The 24806-nt window shown below is 43.8% G+C and overlaps 1 protein-coding gene across 2 annotated transcripts in view; it reads right to left on the bottom strand.

Moving 5' to 3' along the window:
• Window positions 1–24806, bottom strand: part of Ptprn2 (protein tyrosine phosphatase receptor type N2) — a 790024-nt gene that overhangs the window by 564435 nt on the left and 200783 nt on the right. For both annotated transcript variants that reach the window (XM_031356691.1, XM_031356693.1), the window contains exon 3: window positions 5740–5853. In XM_031356691.1, coding sequence (XP_031212551.1) covers window positions 5740–5853 — 114 coding nt within the window. The remainder of the gene's footprint in view (window positions 1–5739; window positions 5854–24806) is intronic.

Genomic DNA, 24806 nt, shown 5'->3' with positions numbered 1-24806 from the left:
GAGGGTCATTACCACATCTGTACCCTCTGACCCAGATAACAATAGGGGAGGGATATATACCACCTCTGACACACTAACCCAGATAGTAATAATAGGGGATGGGTATGGTGGTTTGAATGAGAAATCTCCACAATAGGTTCATGTATTTGAATACTTGATCCAGTTCTTGGTGCTGTCTAGGGAAGCTTAAAAGCTTTTAAAATGTGGAGCCTTGCTAAAGAAAGTACATCACTGGGCAGGGAGTTGAAGTTTTGTAGCATTTCCCCTGTCCCTGGCTTGTTTATTGTATGCAGATGAAAATATAGCAGTTTCCAGCTCCTACCCATGCTTTCTTTAGCTGCTGCTATGCTTTTCTCTCCATTATGGACTCTACTTCTCTGAAACCACAAACCAAAATGAAAACCTTTCTCATGTCTATTCTTCTAGAAGCTGCCTGGAACAGACATATTTCTGTTGGTGTGTTTTCTCGGTAGGAGCTGCCAATAGCAGCCACTAGAGCTACCTCTTCCAAAAATAAGGGCAAATCTACCTTCCTATTTTGGACACAGTAATTAACACTATCAACAACCTGAAGTAGGCAGGGGTGGTGGTTTCCAACACAGTCTTGTGGAACACACCTACATGGCAGAAGACAGATGGATCCTGAAGAGTGGAAACCTCAGCTAGACGGCAATTGTGTACAGCTGTTATATGTGTAGTTTTTCAGTAACCCCTGTCATTACTGCAGAAACAGATTTGGGCAACTCTTCTCCTCTAGAGAAGTTCAATAGAAGCTGTCTGCTTCTACTACACGGGCATCATCATGGCTCATGAGCATTATCTTGGCTTGTAGGCATCATCATGGCTTCTTGGCATCATCATGGCTCATGAGCATCAATGTTGCTCATAAACATCAGCATGACTTTTTGGCATCATCATGGCTCATGAGCATCAATGTTGCTCATGAGCATCAGCATGGCTTCTTGGCATCATCATGGCTCATGAGCATCAATGTTGCTCATGAACATCAGCATGACTTTTTGGCATCATCATGGCTCATGAGCATCAATGTTGCTCATGAGCATCAGCATGGCTTGTGGCATCAACACGGCTCTTAGACATCAGCATGGCTCATGGACCTGCATCAAAGACATCTCACTGTTGAGCATCTTCATTATCTGATCTCAGAGCCTAACCATGTTTTGTTCCTATCATTTTGGGGCTTTGATATAGCTGCTAGGTCCCAGCGACAAGGAAGTAGCAACTACTAGATGCACGGTGGCAACAAGCTTAGGTGCTATACAGTGTCAGTGGAGATGGATGTTGCCTCACACAAAGAAACACAGGCAGGTCCACACTAACAACAAAAAGAGTGTGTGACAGGCAATGGAGAAAGGAACATAGGTAAGCCATGTGGAGAAACAAGGAGAAAGAAGTGCTTTACTTATTTTCCACTGCTCTAATGACCTGTAGTTCATAAGTTAACCTAAACTAGTCTACAGAACATTCTAGTGCCTGTAACAAACAAATATTTCTGTCAGTTTCTAAAAGGAGAGTGCCTCCAAACCTTACTGACCACAAACTCTTCTCAGGACAATGCGCCTTCCCCTAGAAACATCCAGGGAAGTTTGTGGTCCTTAAGAGAATACTGTGGTCTCTAGGAGAGAGATGTGACTCCCAGTATGCACTGTGGCCCTAAAGAGTGCTGTGACCATAGTAAGAACTCTATAGTCTCCAGAGGAGTATGTGACCTCAAGGAGAACACGTGTGTATCCCAGCTTCCAGGGTCACTGGGTCTCTCATGCCCTTGTTCCCTGGAGTAATGGGAAACTCTTATCCCCTTGTGGTCTATCCTGTGACCCAGAACCCTTTCATCCAGGAATAGGTGAGACATGACTTTATCTTAGTAACAGGTTGTAAGACACTGGCTTCATTATATGACTCCTCTTGATTTAAAAAGTATACACATGTACAATAAAATCACTCTTGAGATGTAAGGTGACTCTAGCCAGCTTGAGCATGGCAAACATGGCTCTAGCAAGTTGTGCTCTCTCCTCCATTCCTTTTACCCTCTCTCCTTCTCCCTCCTCCTCTAACTCCTTGCTTTTAGGATGTCTCCTCCAGAATTTCAAATGACCAAACTCTCAACAATCACATCTCCTAAGCTCATCTACTGTAGTGCCAGCCTTGTTCCCTATATCCACCAAATAATCAGTCTAAATTGCTGTCCAATGGCTCTCTGGATCCAAACATTATTCAAGATCCTTACAACTTTTGATCCTGTACATCTCTGCTTTTTCCTTTCTCTGCTCCAGGCTTTCCTTGAGTACTTCCTGCTCACCACATCATACCCTCTTTGCTCTTAAGTCCTCAACCAGTCCCCTGACACTTCTGCTCCTGAAACTGAAACTCTACCTTTCAGTTCAGCTGATGAACAATGCTCCACCCCTCTTTGTCACTTGCCTTCCCAAAAAAGGCAATTGTTTACCACCCTCCCCACTCCATTCTCCACCTGGGTTTCACCAAGACCAGAAAAGCCAGCCTGTGTGCTCAGGCCCCACCTCTGCTCAATCCTGCTCAGTCCAGTTGGCCCCAAGTTTCCCACCACCACCTTTTTTCAGACCCTTTACACTCACTCTAGTGAAACTGCTCTCAGCCTTTGCCTCCATCCTGCCCCTCAGAGAAGTAGCAGATGTGGAAGGCCTTGGTTGTATTTATGTTCCCTTCTCTCTTAGTGAACTTGTTCAGGTTGAAACATTTAGGTTCTTTTATCTCAGACCCCATCACCTTCATCAAGCAGTTCTACTATCTAACCCAGTCCTACCTTACCTTTCATGACTTCTATGTGACCCCTAGATAGTCAACAGCTCCTTATGACCTAATTTTTTGCCCAGTCATACCCAGGCATAAAAGTCAAACTTAAACACCTACAGTGAGGCCCACTTACAGTGCAGGCTGAGGTCTTGGCCCTGGTATCACTGTCTTTCACAACCATAGTAAGCACAACCAGAAACACAATTAGTAATGCTTAACTAAGGCCCTCCAGCAAATGAGGGTACTGTCACATCAGAAGGAGCCACTAGGACCTTGTTTAAATGTGATAAGAAAGACCACTCGACCTGTCTGTCCAAATCTTCATAGGCCTACTCAGCCATGCCAAAAGTGTCCATAACAGAGCCATTGGGCATTGGAATACTCCCAGAGCACAGCCTCCCCAAGGTCATCCAGCCTTCCAGCACCTACCTGAACCTGCTGGGTCAAGTACCTTAGGACTGATAGGGGCCAGGATCTGTTATTGACCTAATTAAACCTACACCAATCACTTTCCAGTAGCCTAGGCTCTCAATGTTTCTGTAAGCTCACTTCATCACATTCCTCTTAAACATCGGGCCACCTTCTCAGTCCTGAGAGAATTCTGGGGTCCCACTCACCCCTCATCCTCATCCACAGTCAGAATACATAGTCAGTCCTCCAAACCCCTCCAGACTCCTCTCTTAATTTGTTCCTTCAAAGGCTTTTAATTTTCTAATCCCTTCCTTCTCATACCCTCATATCTTATTCTCTTACTAGGAATGGATATTCTTTCCAAAGCTGGTATTAATTTTAACTTCTACCATGGCAACAGCTCCCAGGATACTCCTGTGTCCCTCCATTTCCTTCCTTGGCTTCCACTTGCACAGGTACCCTCTCTCTAAAATCCCTAAGCCCTCTTATCCTCTGCCTCCTTCTCTAGTCTGTCCCACTGTGAGGGGATACCACCTCCTATTGGTATTCTGTCTGGACTCAACTCTCACAGATACCTGGCAATGGCCAGGTATGCCCCTCCCCATTGTTACCTGGCAACAGTCAAGTAGGCCTGTCTTACTGCATATCATAAGCCTCTTTATACTATTATCAAAGATCTTTCTACCTACATTTCCAAACTCCAATATCCCCTACCCTTAACTAGCCCCCAAGGCCTCATACTCCTCATTCAGTCTCTTTTATCCAAGCAATTTTTACACTCCAGCTCACTCTTACCTTACAATATTCCCATACTGGCAGTTTAAAAAAAAAAAAAAAAACCTGATGGAACTTTTTGGTTGGTTCAGGACCTATGCTCCATTAATGCTGTTGTTATCCCTATTCACACTATGATCCCTAACCCTTACACCATCCTATCCTATATTCCAGGCAACACTACACTTTTCAGTCCTAGACCCTCAAGATTTTTTTCTCAATATCCTTAGATGCTCATTCTCAAGACCTTTTGCCTTTACTTGGACAGACCCTGATACCCAGCAATCCCTTCAACTAACCTGGAATGCCCTCCCCTGGGGGTTCAGAGACAGTCTTCATCTCTTTGACCAGGCACTCACTACAGATTTGGCCTGCATTCCCTTTCCCCCTCCTGCCTGATTCAATATGTAGATGATCTCCTTGGCAGTCTTTTCCTCTCCAACAGCCAATCTGACACTGACTTACTCCTCACTTTCCTTGGGTACTGGGTCACCACTTCCAAAGCTCAACTCTCCTAGATTCAAGTCATTGATCCTCTCTCAAGCCAACCAGACACTCCTCACTCTAGACCAGTTTACTCATCTCCACTCCTTGTCTCTGCCTTCATGGCCAACTTCCTCTGGTCATAGATCCCTAAATGTTCAATCCTGGGACATTCTCCATATCAAGCCACTTCTGGATTTCTTCCTTCCTTCTACCCATAAACAAATCCTTAAACTTAAAACATTCTCTAGCTCTCTGCCTCCCAGATCTATACAAACCTTTCCATCTTTACACTTCTAAACACACAAATACTTCCTAGGACCAACCTTTGTCTCTGTCTCTCACCTCTCCAAAACTATACACAAGACCAATTACACTGACCTCCTTGTCTATGCATTCTTGCCACAATCCCTCTGTGCACCTCTCAATGTAACAAAATCTCTGGGATTCCCTATCACAAACTATTGATCCCTCTAACAATCTATTGATTCCCCCTCACAATCTATTGATCCTCTCTCACAATCAATTCCCACCAATTTCTTCTTCAATTCCTAACTTACAAAGGGGTCCAATCCCTTTCACCATCTCAGAATCTATCTCTCCAAACCTTTCTTGCCTCTCCTCTCCTCAATACCTCCATATTTATCTCTTTGCCTCAACATCCCACAGATCCTCTACACTCTTGTCTAAAAAGTCTCAAAATCTCCCCTCCCACCCCTGTCTCTGCTACTTCTACCTACACTTTTTATATGGATGGCATCTCCTGACCCCTCCATTATTAGTAATGACAAAGAATCTCTTTTGTGCTGAGAACTTGGTTGGGGGTGTCTTGGATTGATACTAGTCCCTTCTAGATATATATGTAATAGCTATAAAAACATTAATGGTTATATACTTAAAGCTTATTTTCTTAGGAGGCTGGAAACTAATGTGATGACAAGTGTCCTGAAACAACATGTCAGAAGCACTGGAACCAAGCAGAACTCTCAGGTTGACTGACATGAGTGACTGTCCTGACCACTGTGATAGGTTAGCCTCATCCAATGCAGCTTCAGTGTTCCTTGCCCCGAGATGCTGCTGGTTCTCCCTTTTCTGCACACACACACACACACACACACACACACACACACACACACCAGGCCACAGCTCCTATCCTGAGTCCATACACCCCATGCAAAGTCTTCCCTAGTATAGGCCATGCAGGCCTCACCTGGACACCAGAACCTTAGCTCACACTATCCATGTACAGCTCGAGACAGAAGTGGCCACCCTACCTACCTGTACGGGAGAGCTTCTGTAAGGTGACCCTCAGGTGCAGCAGGGCTCCTGGTGACACTTCATATCGGTAAGTGTCCATCGCCGGAACCTTTTGGCATCTTCCAAACACACCATCTACAAAAATAGGAAGGCAAAGCAAGAACTTGACATTCCATCTGCATGGAGCAGTAAGGCCTCTTGCAAGGTTCTATTTGCTAATAACAGAGCAGAGCTTCAGACAGCTCCAGAGAGCACTGGAGCTCAGAAACACCCAGAAAGAGGTTCACTGTAGGAAATACAAATGGGAAGCATGGGACTATGGCCCTGCATGGTGTCCCAACTACACAGACCATCCCTTACATGTCACATTTTGTAATCCACATGCTTCAGGCCTGGGGATGGAATCTAGGGCCACGTACATATTAGGCACTCCCCCCCACCCCCGAGCTCCATTCTGAGCTCCCCTGTAATTCACAGTTTTCATGTGAAATATGACTCTGACAACCAACTGCAAACTGTCAGTCACATTTGGGATTGGTTCTCCACACTAGAATATCCTGGAGATAGAATCTTCCATTTGCAGATGCCTTCAGGATTGATGGAAAGATACTCCCTGTGTGGGCAGTGGCTATGCAGGAAGGGACATGGGCAGAAAGTGATGTGGGCAGGGTTAGGGTTTTGCTGACCACCACTGTGCATGGTTCTCCCTTTGTCTGTAATGACAGACTGATGTCATATCTTCAAACCACACCTTCTAATGGACCTCAAATAGTCTTTTTTGAGCAAAGAGTCCAGTTTGGGATATGTTTTTGGGGTGGGCTGTCACACATTGTAATTACCTTTTTTGGCTCACATAAAGGACAAATTCAGGGACTAGCACTTGCCACACAGGGTGGCCATCTGCAGACACCAGGTCATAGGAGGGAACAATTTCTCTTTTGTTCACAACAGTCTCTTCTGGAGTGTAGCTAAAGAAAGCCATTCAACTGCAACAAGTTTAATTGGAAGAGACACATTTTCCCAGTACTATCCTGATGCAAAACATAGCTGTTCATCTTAGACAGAGCCTTGTGACTGGCAGAAAGAAGCTTAAGTATAGCAAGCATCTTGAGATGTCTAAGTGCCTTTATCAGCCTAGAAAATACAGAGGACAATGTGTCCTACTACAGAGCAAGCCACAAACGAACAAAAACTACAGCATTTTCCCTCCACAATGTCTCTGACTCACTGTCACTGGGCATTGTCCTTCCATGACTGCTGTGCCATGATGCCCCTCTATAGCACCTCTCCACAGTATCCATAGCACCAGCAGAGTTGACCCAAACTTGTGGTCAGTAGGAACAATAACCACTGACCACAACATCAGGGTGATGTGCTCTGGAATTCAGCTTAGTTTGTTGCCAAGTTCTCCAAGCTCTAGTAGGGAGGGCCTATGCCCACCGTAAAAAACAGAACAACAGTATCCTCCTGTCCACAGATCAGAGTGGATGGTACTGGAGAAGGATGGTGAAGGAAGGGGGTCACTCCAGCTCACTGGCATCAGTGTGGCTAGAAGTGAAAAGTTTGTTTACAGACGCCTTTACTAACAGTGATAAAGAGTGCTCATCTTCTCCCACTTTAAATGAAAAAAGTAGACTTTTCCTGGCATTTTAAAGAGGCTTATTACATATATTTAATTGTTGTAATAAACATCCCATAGAGTACAGTCCCCAAAGGCAAAAGTTACTTTTACTCCCAACATTACTGTCCCCTAAATTTGCACACAGACATGTGCGGGTCCCTGAGCATCTATCTGTATGACTTCTGAGCCATTCTCTACTGGTCTGTGGTTCTGCATATGGCCTCTGTGTCAATGATGTATTCATGTATACCCATACATGCAGACAAACACAATTCCATTCATTTCTATGTACAGCATCCTCTCTCTCTTTCTCTTTCTCTCTTTCTTTCTCTTTCCCTTTCACCCCCTCTCTCTCCCCCCCTCTCTCTCTCACACACACACGCCAAGTTCAGACTCAGTTCATGAACATTCATCCATACACAAACATTCACATATATGTGAGCTCACACATACACAGCCCTGACTCAAACATACATATGTACACACAGAACCTTGTCCAGCTGTCAATTTTCCTGATAGCATCCTGAGTTTCAATGAGGCAAGACCATTGCTCAGGCTTCTCTTCATCTTCCATAGCATCCAATGTGATACTTCCTGCTCAGGTGGATTAAAGAGATGTCAGCAATCGCCTAACTACTGTTTCCCCTTCTCATAAATGAAACCAGTGCCCATGGAAATGACCCGTTCCTTCAGCAGGAATCCTGATAGTTTGGAACCTATGTGGGTTTAAAAGTCTCTGCCTCACGATAGATGTCATGCTGCATAATGATTTTCTGAGCAGCCAACCAGGCGATACAAATAGCAGACATGTGTCAAGTTCTTTCTGTGACTATTATGCCATATAAATGCCAGGGAAAGTCTTTTTTTTTTTCCTTTAAAGTGGGAGATGATGACCTTTCCCCTCTTCATCACTGTTAGTAAAGGCGTCTTTCTATTACCCAACTCTGCTTACGTTCCGAGAACTGACTTGTTTCCCTAGCCACTTTCATTCTCAACTTCTTTCCCAGAGCAGGCACACATGGGGGACAGGAAGATTTTCTGGTGATGCTAATCTTCCACTTCTGGTGACTGCATGCTCTTTCAGAGAACAGACTCAGAAACATCAAGTCAAACTTCCAGGAAGTACAGGCAAACAATCTGACCTAGGTTCCCCTAGATCCACCCAGAAGACCTCAGGCCTAATGGAAGGACGTCCTAAGAAACACACACAGGCCTCACTGTGCATCTGAAGAGGATGTGGCCATACACCATCCAATGTGTGCCCATAGAGAAATCATCGGGGATGGAGCATCTTTCTGCCTCTGTATAAATGATGGGTCAGCTTTGTCCCTGGGCTGAAGGATCTGCCTTCACTGTGTGCATTATGTTAGCCAAAAGCTCTAAGAACTAAATGAGTTCTGGACTTCTATAGTAACTTCATCTCAATGTCTGCACTTGCTAATAATTTTGCCTATTTTATTTTTCATCTGACTTGTTACCTTTCTCCATTAGCTCTTCAGGGAGGCCTACAGATGTAGGACTTAATACCATATCTTCCTCTTGTTTCACTGTGAGAGAAGCAGCTTAGCCAAATCCTCACAGCAAGTGCATCAACCTGTCCAATCATCTGTAAGGTTATTTGGGTAAATTGAATGCACAAAGACTCATTGGATCTCACTTTCCTCAATATCACAGAACTGCATTCTCTATTCATAAGGGAGAGGGGGCAGGAAAGGAGCCGCAATTATAGTCTTTGCCAAGATTTCACTAGAGGTTGTGTTGAAATCATTATGCAGAAAGCAAGAATCTTGCAAAAAACATAAGCAAAAATCCTGCCATGCATAAGTGACATTCACCAGTGTTGGGGCAGGGACCCCACTTGCTTCTTTCTGTGATGCAAAATAATGACCTATGGTGTGCATTCAGGTTTGAGAAATACTGTACCCAGTAAAACACTACATGTACTTGCTCAGGGGGAACCACTGGCTATATCTGAATATGTGATGAGAAGCCACAATGTCCAGCTAATTAAGAAAGCTAACCCAGCACCAAGACAGCAGCAGAACACGGTTTCCTGGGAAACCTGGTCCTTAGCCTCAGAGCCAGGGACTATGCAGACACCTGCAGTGAGTCAGGCAGTTGCATTTTAAAAACTAGTCCATTATTTGAGGTCTTCAGCCACATGTGGTCACTCAAGTGGCCAGTGAGGAAGAAACAACTTCAGTGACTGCTCGTGGCCACATCTCTAGAGCTAGATTTCCAGCCCAGACAGATGTCAGAGGTGCTGCAGTTCAGATTTAGGGTAAGGATATCCATACTGACCGGAATGTACCAAGGACAGAAAGGCGCTCAGGAGGATTCTATCCTCTTGTCATGAGATATAGATGAAGAAACATGCATGTGTTTAGTGTGAAGAAACAAGCTCATATATACCTGTACAGTGCATGTACACATCACCATAGCTAAGCACAGGAATACACACGTGCACACACTTGTATTTTTACACACTCACAGGGTCAGTGACCTGGAAAAGAACCCTGTTGGGTCAATTGTCAGGAAAAGGACATATCTGCAGGGTCAGTATGACCAGGACAGGACCCACTTGCAGAGCTAATGCAGAACAGAGACCTCACAAGTCAGTTACTATTCAAAGACCTAGCCTAAGGTCAATAACCAGGGTAGGAACCTTCTGCAGGGACTGTGACTGATCACAGTGGTGCCTTTCTACAGGGTGGATGACAAAGATGGGGTCTGTTGTGTAAAAGTTCCATCTGAGATTGAACTTCCTTCTTCAGAGAAGCAGAAAGGTAAACAGCTTAAAATAGCTTCAGGAAGTTCCCTAGGACTGACCAAACTCACTAAAAGCTGTCTCTCTGAGAGGACCAGAGCTGGGCTATAGAGAAGACTCTCAGAAAAACCAAGCTGCAAAGAAGACTCTGAGATTAGCGCCTTGGAAGAAGCAGAAACAAGCCTAATCATCTGGAAGAGGTTTAGACCAGAGTCACGTGGAGAGAGAGTCTCCTGTAGGCTGAGCAGTATGCTCTGTTTCCAGCTTTGTGAGCTTTGGAGATGCATCTGTCTTTAAATCATTCTATCTCCTAAGTAAGTCCTCAACCATATTTCTGTAAATAACCTAAATAAAACTCATAGCTTATCAAGTTGGACTTTAGTAGTATCTATATTTTGGTCTGCCATGGATTCCCTATCTCTCTGAGTGTGTGGTATATCCCCATGAAAAGTTCTATCACTCAACAGGGATCCCTATGCAGGATAAGTAACCAAGGCAGAAGCCCATCCCCAGAGTCAGTGATGATAATGGTGACCTTCTATAGGGGAAGAGACCAGGATCACACAATGACTTAGATATGAACCCCTTTGCAGGATCAATGACCAGGACAGGGACCCAACCACAGGTCAGTGATAAGGATAACCACTCAATTGCTGGGTCAGTGACCAGAACACAGACCCCCTTACAGGGACTCAGACTTTGATAGAGCCCTATCTGCAGTACTGGTGACCAGGAATGGAACCCAACCACAGGTCAGTGAGTCCAATAACAACTTGTTAGAGTTTGCATTGCTGTGAAGAGACATCATGGCCATGGCAACATTTAATTTGGGCTAGCTTACAGTTTCATGGGTTTAGTCTATTATCATCATTGCAGGAAGCATGGTGACATGCAGGCACACATGGTGCTGGAAAGGAGCATAAAGTTCTACATCTGGACTGGCAGGCAGCAGAAACAGATAATAGGGAGGGAGAGAGAGAGACAGAGAGAGAGAGAGAGACAGAGGCAGAGACAGAGACTGGGCCTATCCCCCAGTGACACACTTCCTTCAACAAGGCTACACCTATTCCAACAAGGCCGTACCTCCTAGTAGTGTCACTCCCTGGAGACCAAACTTCAAATCTAAGTCTATGGGATCATTACTATTCAAACAATACAGGGATTCCTGGCCCTATCTTGTTAACCATCTGGGTGTCTCTTTTATTCATATTTCCTCATTTCTAGGCAACACTTCACTTTCACCCTTGCTATCTATTTCCAGGTAACCCTCCTGACCCTGTCTGTTTTGTTAAGATCACTTTCTGTCTGGACACCCTAGAGTTTCTGGAGGCTGAAATCATATCCATTGTCCATCCCCGTATGAGCCAACCCAATCCACAGAAGTCAACCCCTAGCTACTTCAGAACTACTAGGGTATGAACATATCTTCCCCGGCTACTTTTGAAGAGGGGTGAATATTGGGAGCTCCAAGTTTCTTCCTGCTACAGAAAACAATCCTAAACAATTAAAGAACTTTGGGACGTATCATCATCCCTGATCTCAAGTTGTATTACAAAGCAATAGTGATTAAAAAAAAAACTTCATGGTTTGGTATAGGAAGGTACAGGTTGATCAATGAAATTGAATCAAAGGCCCTGAAATAAGCCCACACACCAATAGATACTTGGCTTTTGACAAAGAAGGCAAAACTATACAATGGAAAAAAGCATCTTCAACAAGTGGTGCTGGTCTAACTGGATGTCTCCATGCAGAAGAATGCAAATAGATCCACATTTATCACCCTGCACAAATCTAAAGCCCAAGTGAATCAAAGTCATCAACATAAAACCTAAATCTAAAAGAACAGAAAGTGGGGAGTAGCCTTGAACTCACTGGGACAGGAGACAACTTCCTGAACATAGCACAAATGGCTCAGGCTCTAAGGTCAACAATTGATAAATGGGACTTCATGAAACTGAAAACTTCTGTAAGGCAAAGAATACCATCAATAAGGCAAAATGGCAGCCTACAGATTGGGAAAGGATATTCACCAACCCTGACAAAGGGCTGATATGCAAAATATATAAAGAACTCAAGAAAGTAGACATCAACAAAGGAAATAAGCCAATTAAAAATGGGGTACAGATCTAAATAGAATTTTTGACAGAGGAATGACTGAGAAGCACTTAAAGAAATGTTAATTGTCCTTAGTCATCAGAGATATGCAAATCAAAATGACTCTGAAATTCCATTTTATACCCATCTGAATGGCTAAGATAAAAAACTCAAGGGTTAACACATGCTGCTAAGGATGTGGAGCAATGGGAACACTTCTCCATGGCTGGTGGGAGTGAAAACTTATTCACTAACTTTGGAAATCAATTTGGTAGTTTCTCAGAAAATTGGGATTAGATCTACCTCAAGATCCAGCTATGCCACTCCTGAGCATATACTCAAAAGATGTCCCACTAATCCACAAGGATACTTGCTCAACTATGTTCATAGCAGCTTTATTTGTAATAGCCAGAAACTAGAAACAACTAGATGTCCCTCAACTGATGAATGAATAAAGAAAATGTGCTGCATCTACACAATGGGATACTATTCAACTATTAAAAACAAACCCATCATGAATTTTGCAGGCAAATAGGTGGAACTTGAAGATGTCACCCTCAAGGTGATATCTGAGTGAGGTAACCCAGAGCCAGAAAGACACATATAGCATGTACTCACTTAATTTGACATTAGCCATAAAGTGTAGGACAACTATGCTTCAATCCTTGACCCAAAGAAATGGGGTAATAAGGAGGGCCCAAGGGAGGATGTGTGTTTCCACAGCACCCTCCACATGCAGCATGCTAATATGCCTGACTTCTGTGTTGAATCCTAACCCTACGCTGAGTTAGTGGTTGGGCCTTTGGAGGATAGACAGAGTGGGCTTAGTATCCTCTGAAAGGTACAAGTGATACCCTGCACATGAGGACGGGAATTCCTCCATACACAGAACACATTGCTGTCCTGATCTTGGACCTCCCACCTCCAGGACATGAGGAATGAATTTCTGCTACTTCTCACCCATTGGGGCTGGGGTATGTGTGTGTGTGTGTTTGTTATGTTTGTTTGTTATTTGCTTGTTTTTCAGCCTGAAAGAACAAAGGTTCTTTTTTATGTCACATAATTTCATCTAACCCACGTGGAAAGCATGGCACATCAAGGCATGGTATCTCTCCTGCTTCACAGAGACTATACTCTTCTGAGAGCTGTGCCATCGATAGACACCATTACCCCTAAACATATGCTTTCTTTCTCCTCATAACTTGTTTCCCAGTATTTAGCTTAGAAAATAGGGTCACCAGAGTTACATAGAATGGAGGCATATCTTGAAATCTGTGTAAGTATATGTACATGTGTGTGTGTGTACACGAGTGTACACATGCATGCATGCACATGTGTGTGTGCATGTGTGTATGCATGCATATCTGTGCATGTGCCTATGTACATATGCATGTGTGTACATGTGCACGTGTGTGCATATGCATGTACATGTGAATATGTATGTACATATGCTGACACTCAACTCAATTAATCCTGAGATAGCCCTAACTGATGTAACTTGCCATGGCCCCCTTTCCACTGGTGAGAACCATGGTGCCCAAAGAGGTCATGTGACTGACTTTCAGTCACTCTGTACATGGCAGACAAACCATTAATACTTCGATCCATTTGCTTCCAAACATTAGAAGCTCAGGAGTCCTCACTCCTCACAGTCATGTGGCCTCAGCCCAGGAACAACAAACAGCCTAGACTTAGAGAAGTGAGCAACGTGAGGGGAGCAGTGCAGGTCATACATGTCCAGGTCCAGGCAATGCCACCAATATGGGGTCTTTATCCATTTTCTTCTATGGATACTTTACAGACAGAAGCCAATTGTTCACCCCAGTGACAAGCCAATCTTTCACTTTTCCACATCCTCCTACCCCTGTGCTGAACAGAGAGGGGTCTCCAGAGAGCTCTGAGGAACAGCTGTGCCACAAATGGACATGTCCAGGTACTAGCACAGTGATGAGAGAGATGAATCCTGCCTCAAGCCATGTGATCAGAGTGTTCACAGCTGTGAACAATTTGACTCAGTAGGGACCCACAGTCAACAATATTCTAGGGAAAGTTGAAACAAGCAGATACTTTAAAAGGTAATAATTTAAAGGGCATTTCAGAACAAATGGGCTCCCTCCCACATGGTTCCCAGGCAGCCATGTCTTCCCTCTGGGATGGAGTTCTGACAGCACTCAGCACACACTGTGTGCCCATGTGCCTCAGGATAAAAGCAGAAGTTCAGATTCAGGGAAAGCTTGTCCCCTCACACCACTTCCATGTACCTACACAAGAGGGATGGACCCCAGCACATCCAGTTGCCCATAGCAGCCCCATGAAGGAGCCTGCATCAGGTTGTTGGTCACTCACTAGTGCCAATAGCAGAGGGCAGGACTGTGTCCCAGTGAACGCCTAGTTACATAGACAGATGGAGACCATACAACTCCACACCCTGAGGAAGAAAGCGCCCAGGCTGCAGGAGTGGCAGCTGGCATATGAAAGACAGTGCAGGTGGCTGGAAGCAATGGGCAAGGGAAGTGATTGCAGCTTTTAATGAGAGCCTCTGAAAACAGACATGCACATTTTCCTGGATCTCTTTCACTGTATTGATAAGACTAAGGGCCTGAGAGACAAGTGACCTGCCTTGGTCCTGAAGATCCCTGGACTCAGCCTGTCCCCTGGTCTCAGCAGTCACTGCTCCCCAGTCCCTCTGTCTCATCAGGCACTGCTCCCCAGTCCCTCTGGTCTCTAGAAGTCACTGTCTCCCCCCAGCCCCTGTAGCCTATCAGTCACTGCTTCTCCAAGTCCCTCTGGTCCCAGTAGTCACTGCCTCCCAGTCCCTCTGGTCTCTCAGTAACTTCATTCATCACTATATTGCTTGCATTTTATAGGAAATGATGAATAATATAAAAATTTTAAGGTCAGAGTCATGAGCTATCCCAGGACCTGGGACTTGTAAACAAGCTCTAAATATTAAATGATATCGTTCTGCTCACTTTCCTTAATATTCCATTGAACCTGTGAGTCAGAATTGCTCTATGCGCTGCCCTCTAAGGTTTCCAGACACCCAGATCACCTAGAGTCAAAGGACTTAAAAGCAATACTACCTGGCATGGAACCTACAGAGTATCATCTGGCCTACTTCTGCCACAACCTTGAACCATTTTTCAGTTTCTTTCAATGAGATTGGTCACTTAGCTGGTATCTAATATTTTTGAACATTATTCATAGAAATAGCTGAAGCAGGGAAACTGTCTATAATCTGGGTTTCCTGAGCTACCAACATTGACCACTTCACAGTCTTGGAGATTTGCTGGACCAGTTCCACAGTTATCTGCTCCCTGCTATGCGTAGGGTCTCACCAGTATGCTTCTTAGCTAGAAGGTAACTGATGGTACCTACACTGATCCTCTGAAGAGCAGCAACTCCACCAGGCTGGTGCAAGAAGAGTGCAGCCAGATATTCTTACAAACCATGTGATAGATCCATCAGACTATCAAGTTCTTCGCAACCACCCTGGCCACACCCCCAGGCCCATTTCCCACCTTCTGAATGACAGCAGAGAGACGGCATGGCCCAGAAAAAAAGGTAAATGAGAAAGGGAGCCAGGAGGCAGCCTGTACACTATGGGTAGAGGTCATCACACAGGCAGTGCCCACAGACCTTCACATGGCACTCAGAATGCAACCAAACTACCACTCACTACTACATCATCACAATACCATCTCAGATCCTCATGGGCATAAATATTCAACACAAACTCAAATGTTTTAATTACTATATAAATCCAGTTTCATAAATACACACTTGTGTACACACATGCATACACTGGTGAAAATGACATTTTGGCATTTTAGTAGATGATATTCACCCTCACAACTGGAACACTGAGACACAAAACGTAGAAGAGTGTTACTCTCAACAAGTGAGCTATGCAAGCTGATCATCACCGTTGATATAATTTTCTCTGGTTGTTAAAATAAATAAGGAGCTGAGGCATAGCTTAGAGCAGCAGCCGAGCATGCACAGTGCCCTGCATCCCATCCATCTCCAACACTGCAAACATAAGGGAAATAATAATAGTAATTGTGTGGCATGCAGCGATAGACACATGGCAGATGGACCACCTCTCCGAGCAGTGAGCTGCCAGTCGAACTCTGCACACACATCCTCAGCCGACGATTGCATCGAAGGCCTATGCAGCAACATTAGCAAAGACAAAGTGAATGCAGCTTCTGTCAACAGGAACTCCAGTTTTATTTGAGGGTTCAGATATATGAGCAAGCATATCTTACTGCAACATACAGTAAAGTGTAAAAACGAACAAGCCAGGAGCAATTTTAACAAACATGTTTTATCTTGGAATTTTCTATGGGGAAATTAAATACAAACTGAGTCAGCAGATGAAAGCTACTGTGAGTCAGACCAATCACATCATGGTTACCATAGAAACCATGAACCAACCCAGCCTCATGGCGGTCACCATGGAAACTCTGCAACTTCGCCATCGGAACTGTGAATCAACACAATCTTACCACAATTACCAAAGAAACAATAATAAGTGCTTGGCAGCCACAATAAAAATGAAATGAAGCAAGCCTCACAAGTGGTCATTATCAGAATTGTGGACAAACTCAATTGCATCACAGTAACCATGGAAACTGTAGGCCAATCTAGTGATAACCACAGAAACTGTAGTCTAACTTGACTGAGTGGTGGTTACTATGGAAAATGGATGAATCTAACCTAAGTTGACCATTAGAACTTGCTGAGAAACTTCAAGGAATATCAGCCCAGATAACTGGTTGTATACTTTTCATGTGGCTGCTTAACCCCACTGGATTTCAGGATTTGTTTCTTCAGGAAATAGCACAGTAGAACCAAAAGATAGGAGCATTTTGTCCAATCCTGAAATTCTACAGTCTGTTACAAACAAACTAACAATCAAGATCTGAGAACAGAGAGCAGCAGAAAGAAGGATGTGAACAAGGTGCAATTCCCAGAGATGCAGTCCAAAGAGAGAGAGAGTCCTCTTGGGATAATCCACATACTGAAAGGAGGAAGAGCTGGATATGATAATCCCAACACTGGAGGAGTAGAGGCAGAAGGGTCATAAGCATAAAGCCACCCTGAACTTCGTAGAGAGACATGGAGGGGAAGGTCAGGGAGATTGAGAGAGAGAAAAAGAAAGAGAGAGGGGGGAGGGAAAAGTAGAGGAAGAGGGAGGGAAGGAGAGAGAGAGAAAGAGAGAATCTAAATTTAAGGAATGCAGAAGGAAGTCCCACAGAAAATTCCCAGCTAACATAGTTTGCTGACTCAAGGGTGGCGGCACCCCCAAGGCAAAGGCTGAGATGACATCTTTGTCCCTTGATTTAAAGCAGTCAGTGAAGCATCTTTGCCCCTCAGGGAGGTGAGGGCTTTGCCATCACAACTTAGTAGGCATGGCTCTTCCATGGATGACGGAGCAAGGTGCATTGGTCCAGGTGCCCTGCACATCCACCTGAGGCCAGGCCTGGACATGGATACCCAAGGTTGGGCTCCCAGTCAGCAAGATGAATTTTCCATGGAGTTCAGATCCACCTGAGAGAGTCTCACATTTGGAGCATTTGGTACAGAGCTGGGGGCATGAAGATAAGCAGAGGAGAAGGCTTGTCTGCAGCAGGCAATCTTCCATCAGCAGCCCTGCAATAACGTTGCCAAGTAACCAGCTGCTGCTCTTATCAGCCCAGAGTGTTCCATCTGCTATTCAGGTGAGACTCAAAGGTGTGACAGGAGGGCTGGGAACACCACAGAATGAAAACAGTACATTATGTGGACAAACAAATAGTTACCTAGCCCCTGCCTTACCTGGAAAGCAACCATTACCACAGAACAGCTCTCCTTGACCTGCCCTGGGATCCTTCTGTTCCACCAACTAAAGGGCTCCCAGCCACCTTCCAGAGGGACAAAGGGAAAGAAATGACTTCTAAAAAGCATTACCACAGAGCTCTTTACTCATTCCATCCAGCTAACCCACTCATGCCCCACTACCCCACCCACATATTTAAGGCAGATCCTCAAAATGGAAGCCCTCACTGAGTTATTATAGAGCATGGGGACAGTAGAGTCACTTATGTGCCACAGCACACATGCAGAGCTCTACCTAATCCCAGCACAAGACTCAGGATGCTTCAAACCACCCATCCCGCCTTTGCCTCCACTTCTCTTGTTAAACTAGGGAAGCTGGGTGCAAAAGAGCCGTCCTGTTCTGCGCCTTGACCTCTTCATGTCTCAGAGTTCTGAAGGTTATCACAGCAAAGTCAGATTGACTTTCACAAAGGAGGGGGGGCTTCCCCTTCACCCTGGATGTTCACCATGTACCACAGAGCCTCCCCCAGCTATGACCATCTGCAATGCTGAGCGTGCTGAGCATTCCTGTTCTCACATATGCAGCAGGCTCTGTATGTTTGCACATGGTGGAAGGGTAACTCAGGGACTCACTATAGCTGTTCATCCCAGAAGCATCCAGGCATAAAACTGGACACTAGGCACCTAAACATGGCAGGCAAACACAGCAGTAAGTATGGTCATTCAGTGTTCCTCAGAGAAAGTTGCACTTCTCCATCTATCTACTTATCAGGAGCCTTCTGGGGACATACAGCAAGCCCTGGAGAGATGGGCTCTCTGCTTCCTGGCTCTATTCCATGTCCACCATGAACCAGTAAGTTACCTGCACCCACCATTCCATTCTCAACACTCACCAAGGGACTAAGGAGATGGAATATCTAGTAACTGCTTTCTATAAAAGCATAAGGACCTGACCGTGCACTGAGGTAAAAAGCCAAGTGTCACAGCATACACCTGTGATCTCAGCACAAGGAAAGTAGGGACAGGAGGGTTCCTGGAGCTAACTGATCAGCCAGTCTAGCAGAACTGGTGATCTCCAAGTTCAGTGAGAGACTTTGTCTCTAATAAAGGTGAAAAGCAATTGAGGAAGATATCTGGTGTCAGCTCCTAGCAAACACAGACACACAAACACACATAAACAAACACAGAGACACACAGGCACAGACACAAACACATACACAGACACAGAAACACAGAGGCATACACACACACAGACACACAGACACATTGGCACAGGCATACACATACACAGGCATATATACACAGAGGCATACACACACAGGCACACACACACAGGCACACACACACATGAACACATGCAACACATGTAGGCACACAAACACAAAGATTCACCCTCTCTAACCTCAGTGTAACTCCATAGTCCTTCAGGCCCATGAGCATAACATTAGAGTAAACTCCACTCACTGCTTTATTTCAAAGCAAAAATAATGGAGCCGGTTTAGCATATCAATTACCACCAGATTGGATCCTCAGTTTACAGTAAATTGAAAAACCTGAAAGTGAAGTCTCAAAGAGATCCATTTATATCTCTCTGATCATAGCAGCCTTATTGATTGGGGCCAAAGATAGAACAAAAGGTTTATCACCAGATAGGTGAATAAACGGCATGAGGCCCACCCTACATGTGAATGTTCTCCATCTTAAAAAGGATGGAAATCATGGAACCTGTTATAGCATAAATGACTTTCAAGGACATTATGCTATTATTACATTAAGTAAAAGAAGCCAGCCTTAAAAGTGATCATATCTGAAAGACAGCATGCTGAGTGTTGGGGGGGAGGGAAGGCTAGATAGCCATTGTTTCATGTGGACAGAATGTTAATTTTGGAAGATGAGGACATGGATAGTATGCAGGAGACAGAGCCATGTGGATATCTTTAATGCCACTGAACTCTACACCTAAAAATGACCAGAAGGAGTATCATCCAGTGGTAAAGTGCTTGTCTAGCATGTGTGAGTCCCCTGGGTTGGTGGCCCAGCACTAGACACACACACACACACACACACACACACACACACACACACGTAAATTTTCAAATGCACACAGAACAAGAACTGGCTGAGACTGTCATTCCTTAGAGGAGCAGTTGAAATTCTCTTCTCTGGGCTAAATTCATGTGCTACTTCAGATTTCCAGCCACACTGAGTGTGCAAGCAGAAGCCCACGCGGGTGACTCTCAGCTTCGCCAGAGGAGAATGAATGGACAGAGCATGGAAGTACTGTGGCTCCCAACCAGAACAGATTAATTCTGTAAAAGGAAAATGATTTACTAAACAGAAACTTTCAGTAAAGCCTACTTTGTTATCTCGCTGGAAGAGAGATAACTTGATGGCATTAACAAACAGGAATCCCTGCTAGGGGACCCATCTGGACCTGTGGTGCAGTTCCTTTCCAGGTCAGAACAAAGGACCATCCTAAGTACATGCAGTTTCAAGCAGTCCCATGTTGTTTTTCATACAAAGAACCAAGAATAATTTCTATGATAGCAACATGGTTCATCTTTAATTACCACATTGCAGTCAAGGCTATTTAATACCACATATTTAAAAAATAAATAAATAGCAGGCCAGTCATGCCAGCCAGGAACACAGGTACGCAATCTTCAAACTTTGCTTCTCCCTTCTTTCCTGCAAGTCCAATCCCGCAGCTTCATCCACACCTCTGTAGCAGATCACCCACTTCAGCCTCCACTTCTTCTCCTCCCCCATAAATCACTTGGATCTATGGCCCTCCTCACCAATCCATCCCTTTGTTTCAAGGACCAACTTTCATAGGCATTCCCTGAGAGCTTGCCAGCCATGATGGGCAGGGAAGCAAATGCCAGGGAAACAGGTAGGCAAACTTCAAATCTTCATTTTATATCCACTTTATATCTCTTCTTTATATCCAACCCCCCAGTTTTATCCATATCACTGTACCAGGCTACTTTCTAAGGCCTTTTCTCCCTCTCTGCCTACATTCCCAGGGGACTAAGCATATCCTGGTGGCACACAGTTTCCCTTCCTCCTGTGGACATCCCATCTCTAGCCCATCCCTAAGTGTCAGCTCTCAATACCAAGAAACATTTTACCTAGAACCCCTAGTGGCCACACATATCAGGATTCCAGAAAATCTTGTATAAGGCAACACACAGCCATCACAGTCTCCTAAGAACCAGAACAGGCAACAGAGACCAAGAGGGGAGGGGAGAAAACACCTACTCAACAAAGACAAGACCAGATATCAACACCTAGACTTGCAATCTGTTCAATCCCAGATGCCTAGACACTATTGTAAAAACACAGTAACAGCCAGAACAATATGTCTCTACTAGATCCCAGCAACCCTATCACAGCAGGCCCTGAATATTCCAACAGAGATGAAGCACAAGAAAAAGTCTTTAAGACAGCCTTTTATTTTTTTATTTATTTTTATTAGATATTTTTCTTTATTTACATTTCAAATGATATCCCCTTTCACAGTTTCCCCTCTGAAAAACAACCCTATTCCCTCCCCCTTCCCCTTGCTCACCACCCCACCCTCTCCCGCTTACTGGCCCTGGCATTCCCCTACACTGGAGCATAGAACCTTCACAGGATCAAGGGCCACTCCTCCCATTGATGACCGACTAGGCCATTTTCTGCTACATATGCAGCTGGAGCCATTAGTCCCACCATGTATACTCTTTGGTTGGTGGTTTAGTCCCTGGGAGCTCTGAGAGTACTAGTTAGTTCATATTGTTGTTCGTCCTAAGGGGCTGCAAACCTTTCAGTTCCTTAGGTCCTTTCTCTAGCTCCTTCATTGGGGACCCTGTACTCAGTCCTTTTATGAATATAATAGAAGTTGTTAAAAATGAAATTAGTAAATTCCTTAAAGAAATCTATTATCTTATTTGTTTAGCTATTGAATTTTTATACCTCTACCTCCCTTCCAACCCTTATTCCACCCTAATCCCTTCCAATTCCCCAATACTAGGTAAGAGAGAAAGAGGGGAAATGGAGGCATAGGCCTCTTTCAGCCAACAAAACAGACTACTTCCTGATGATTAGAGATATTGAGATTTTGGGGGGCAAGTCCAATCTTCATCATCAAGATATCCCCAACAGCAACAACTTCTCCTCCTGCTCCTCCTGCTCCTCCTGCTCCTCCTGCTCCTCCTGCTCCTCCTGCTCCTCCTCCTGTTCCTCCTGCTCCTCCTCCTGCTCCTCCTCTCCTCCTTCTCCTCCTCCTCCTCCTCCTCCTCCTCCTCCTCCTCCTCTTCCTCCTCCTCCTTCTTATTCTTGTTTTTCCTCCTTCTCCTACTCCTTCTCTCACAAACCCTTGACAAACCTCAACTATAGCAACCAGGAGCAGTGGGAACAGCTGCTGCTCAGGGCTCTGCCATTTATTCCCTCTCCAGAATCACCAGAATTAAACCATCTGCAGCTGGAAAAAAAAACATACCCCTCCTAGAGCACAAGACAATCATAGTTAGTGGATGTAGACAAACTGAAGTAGCCCCATATCCCACACCTGGGATTAAAACAAAAACATACTCACATAACATAACCAGGTTTTTTAAGAAACCAAAATTCTCACTATGTTAATCCATGAAAACACAAACACTGGAAGGAAATAAATAAAACAGTTCAAGACCATAAAGTAAAAATAGAATTAATAAAGAAAACTCGAACTGAGAGAAACCTTAAGAGTCTCAAACAGGAAACTCAGAAGCAAGCCTCTCTAACAGAATACAAGAGATAGAAGACAGAATTTCAGCCACTGACAAGATAGAAGAAATGGATACCTTTGTGAAAGAAATGTTAAATCTAAAAGTCTCCAGGCAGAAAACACCCAGAAAATCTAGGGCGCTCTGAAAAGATAAATTCTACAAATAATAGGGACAGAGGAAGGAGAAGAAACACAGGACAAAGGTGCAGAAAACATTTTCAACAAAATCCTGAAAGAAAGTATCCCTAACCCTAAGAGGGAAGTGCCTATCAAATACAAGAAACATACAGAACACCAAAGACTGAACCAGAAAAGAAATCCTCCAGGCACATAATAGTCAGAATAATGAAATGCACAGAACAAAGAAACAATACTAAAAGCTGCAAATCTAATAGAATAACACCTGACTTTTCAATAGAGACTCTGAAAGCCAAGACAGCCTAGATGGAGGTTCTAAAAAAACCTAAGAGAGCACAGACTCCAGCCCAAACTAAAACACCCAGCAAAACTTTCAATCACAATAAGTAAAGAAGAAAAAAGACATTTCATGAAAAGGGCAAATTTAAGCAGTAACTTTCTGCAAATCCAGCTCTACAAAAAGTGTTAAAAGAAAAACTGATCTGAAGGGGCTAATATGCCCCCTGAAAAACACAAAAGATAAATAATATCAGACCCACATCACAGAACAAAATAATGAGAATCAATAAACATTGCTCATTGATAACTCTCAACATCAATGTCTCATTTCCTCAATTAAAAAGACTGAGTCTAACAGAATTGATGTGAAAACAGGATCCATCCTTCTGCTATACCCAAGAAACACTCCTTAACATGAAGGAGCTTAATGCACCTTGACACATCTCAGGGTAAAAGGATGGAAAAACATATTTCAAGCAAAGAGAGCTAAGAAGCAAGCTGGTATAGCCCTTTTAATATCTGACAAAATAGACTTCAAACCAAAACTAATCAGATGAAATGGGGAAGGATGCTACATACTCAACATCAAGAATATATTGCAATTCCTAACATCTGTGAGCCAAACACAAGGGTGCCCAAGTTAATAAAAGAAACACAACTACAGCTTAAATTGCATACTGACCTTCACACAGTGGTAATGGGGGACATCAATACACTACTGTCACCAATAGACAGGTCACTCAGACAAAAACTAAACCAAAAATTGCTAGAGCTAACTGATGTCATCAAACAAAGAGGCCTAGTAGATATTTATAAAACATTTAAACCAAACACAAAAACATATATCTTCCTCTTAGCAGCTCATTGAACTTTCTCCAAATTGATCACATTTGTGGATGCAATGTAAGTCTCAAAAGATACAAGAAAACTGAAATAATGCCCTGCATGCCACCCAATCACCATGAATTAAAGAGGGACACAACCAACAATATAAACAACAGAAATCTTAGAAACTCATGAAACTGAACAACTCTCTACTGAATGGAAAATGGGTCAAGACAAAAATTAGGTAAAAAAAAAATGGAAAACTTTCTAGAATTGAAGGAAGATCAAAACATAATATACCAAATTTATCTATGATATTTATTGTATCTGACCTTATCCTGAGGTTTTCATCCACTTGGAGTTGCGTTTCTTTGCAGGTTGATAAGTATGGATCTGTTTGGATTCTCCTACGTGAAGCTATCCAGTTTGATCAGTACCATTTTGTAAAAATGCTGTCTTTTTCTTTTTCTAGCATGTGTTTCTGGATTCTGCATTTATGTCTGCATCTTCAATTGTACTCCATTGATTAGTATGTCTGTTTTGTGCCAATACCATCCTGCTTTTATTACTATAGTCCTTTAGTACAGTTTGAGATCAGGATGGTGACACCTCCACCAGTTCTTCTATCATTCAGGATTGTTTTAGCTAAATGTGTGTGTTTCCATAATTGTCACTTCCTGTTGTTTTTGTTGTAAGAGGTGGAATTAGGTTTGTGTGGATTTGTGAAAGATTACCTTCTTGCTTCTTCTAGGGTGTAGTTTTGCTCCTTATGTTGATGTTTTTCATCTATT

The sequence above is a fragment of the Mastomys coucha genome, unplaced genomic scaffold (assembly GCF_008632895.1).
Source record: "Mastomys coucha isolate ucsf_1 unplaced genomic scaffold, UCSF_Mcou_1 pScaffold6, whole genome shotgun sequence".
NCBI classification, from domain to species: Eukaryota; Metazoa; Chordata; class Mammalia; order Rodentia; family Muridae; genus Mastomys; species Mastomys coucha.
The sequence above is the reverse complement of the archived record's forward strand: the minus strand, read 5'-3'. Positions and strand labels throughout refer to the sequence as shown.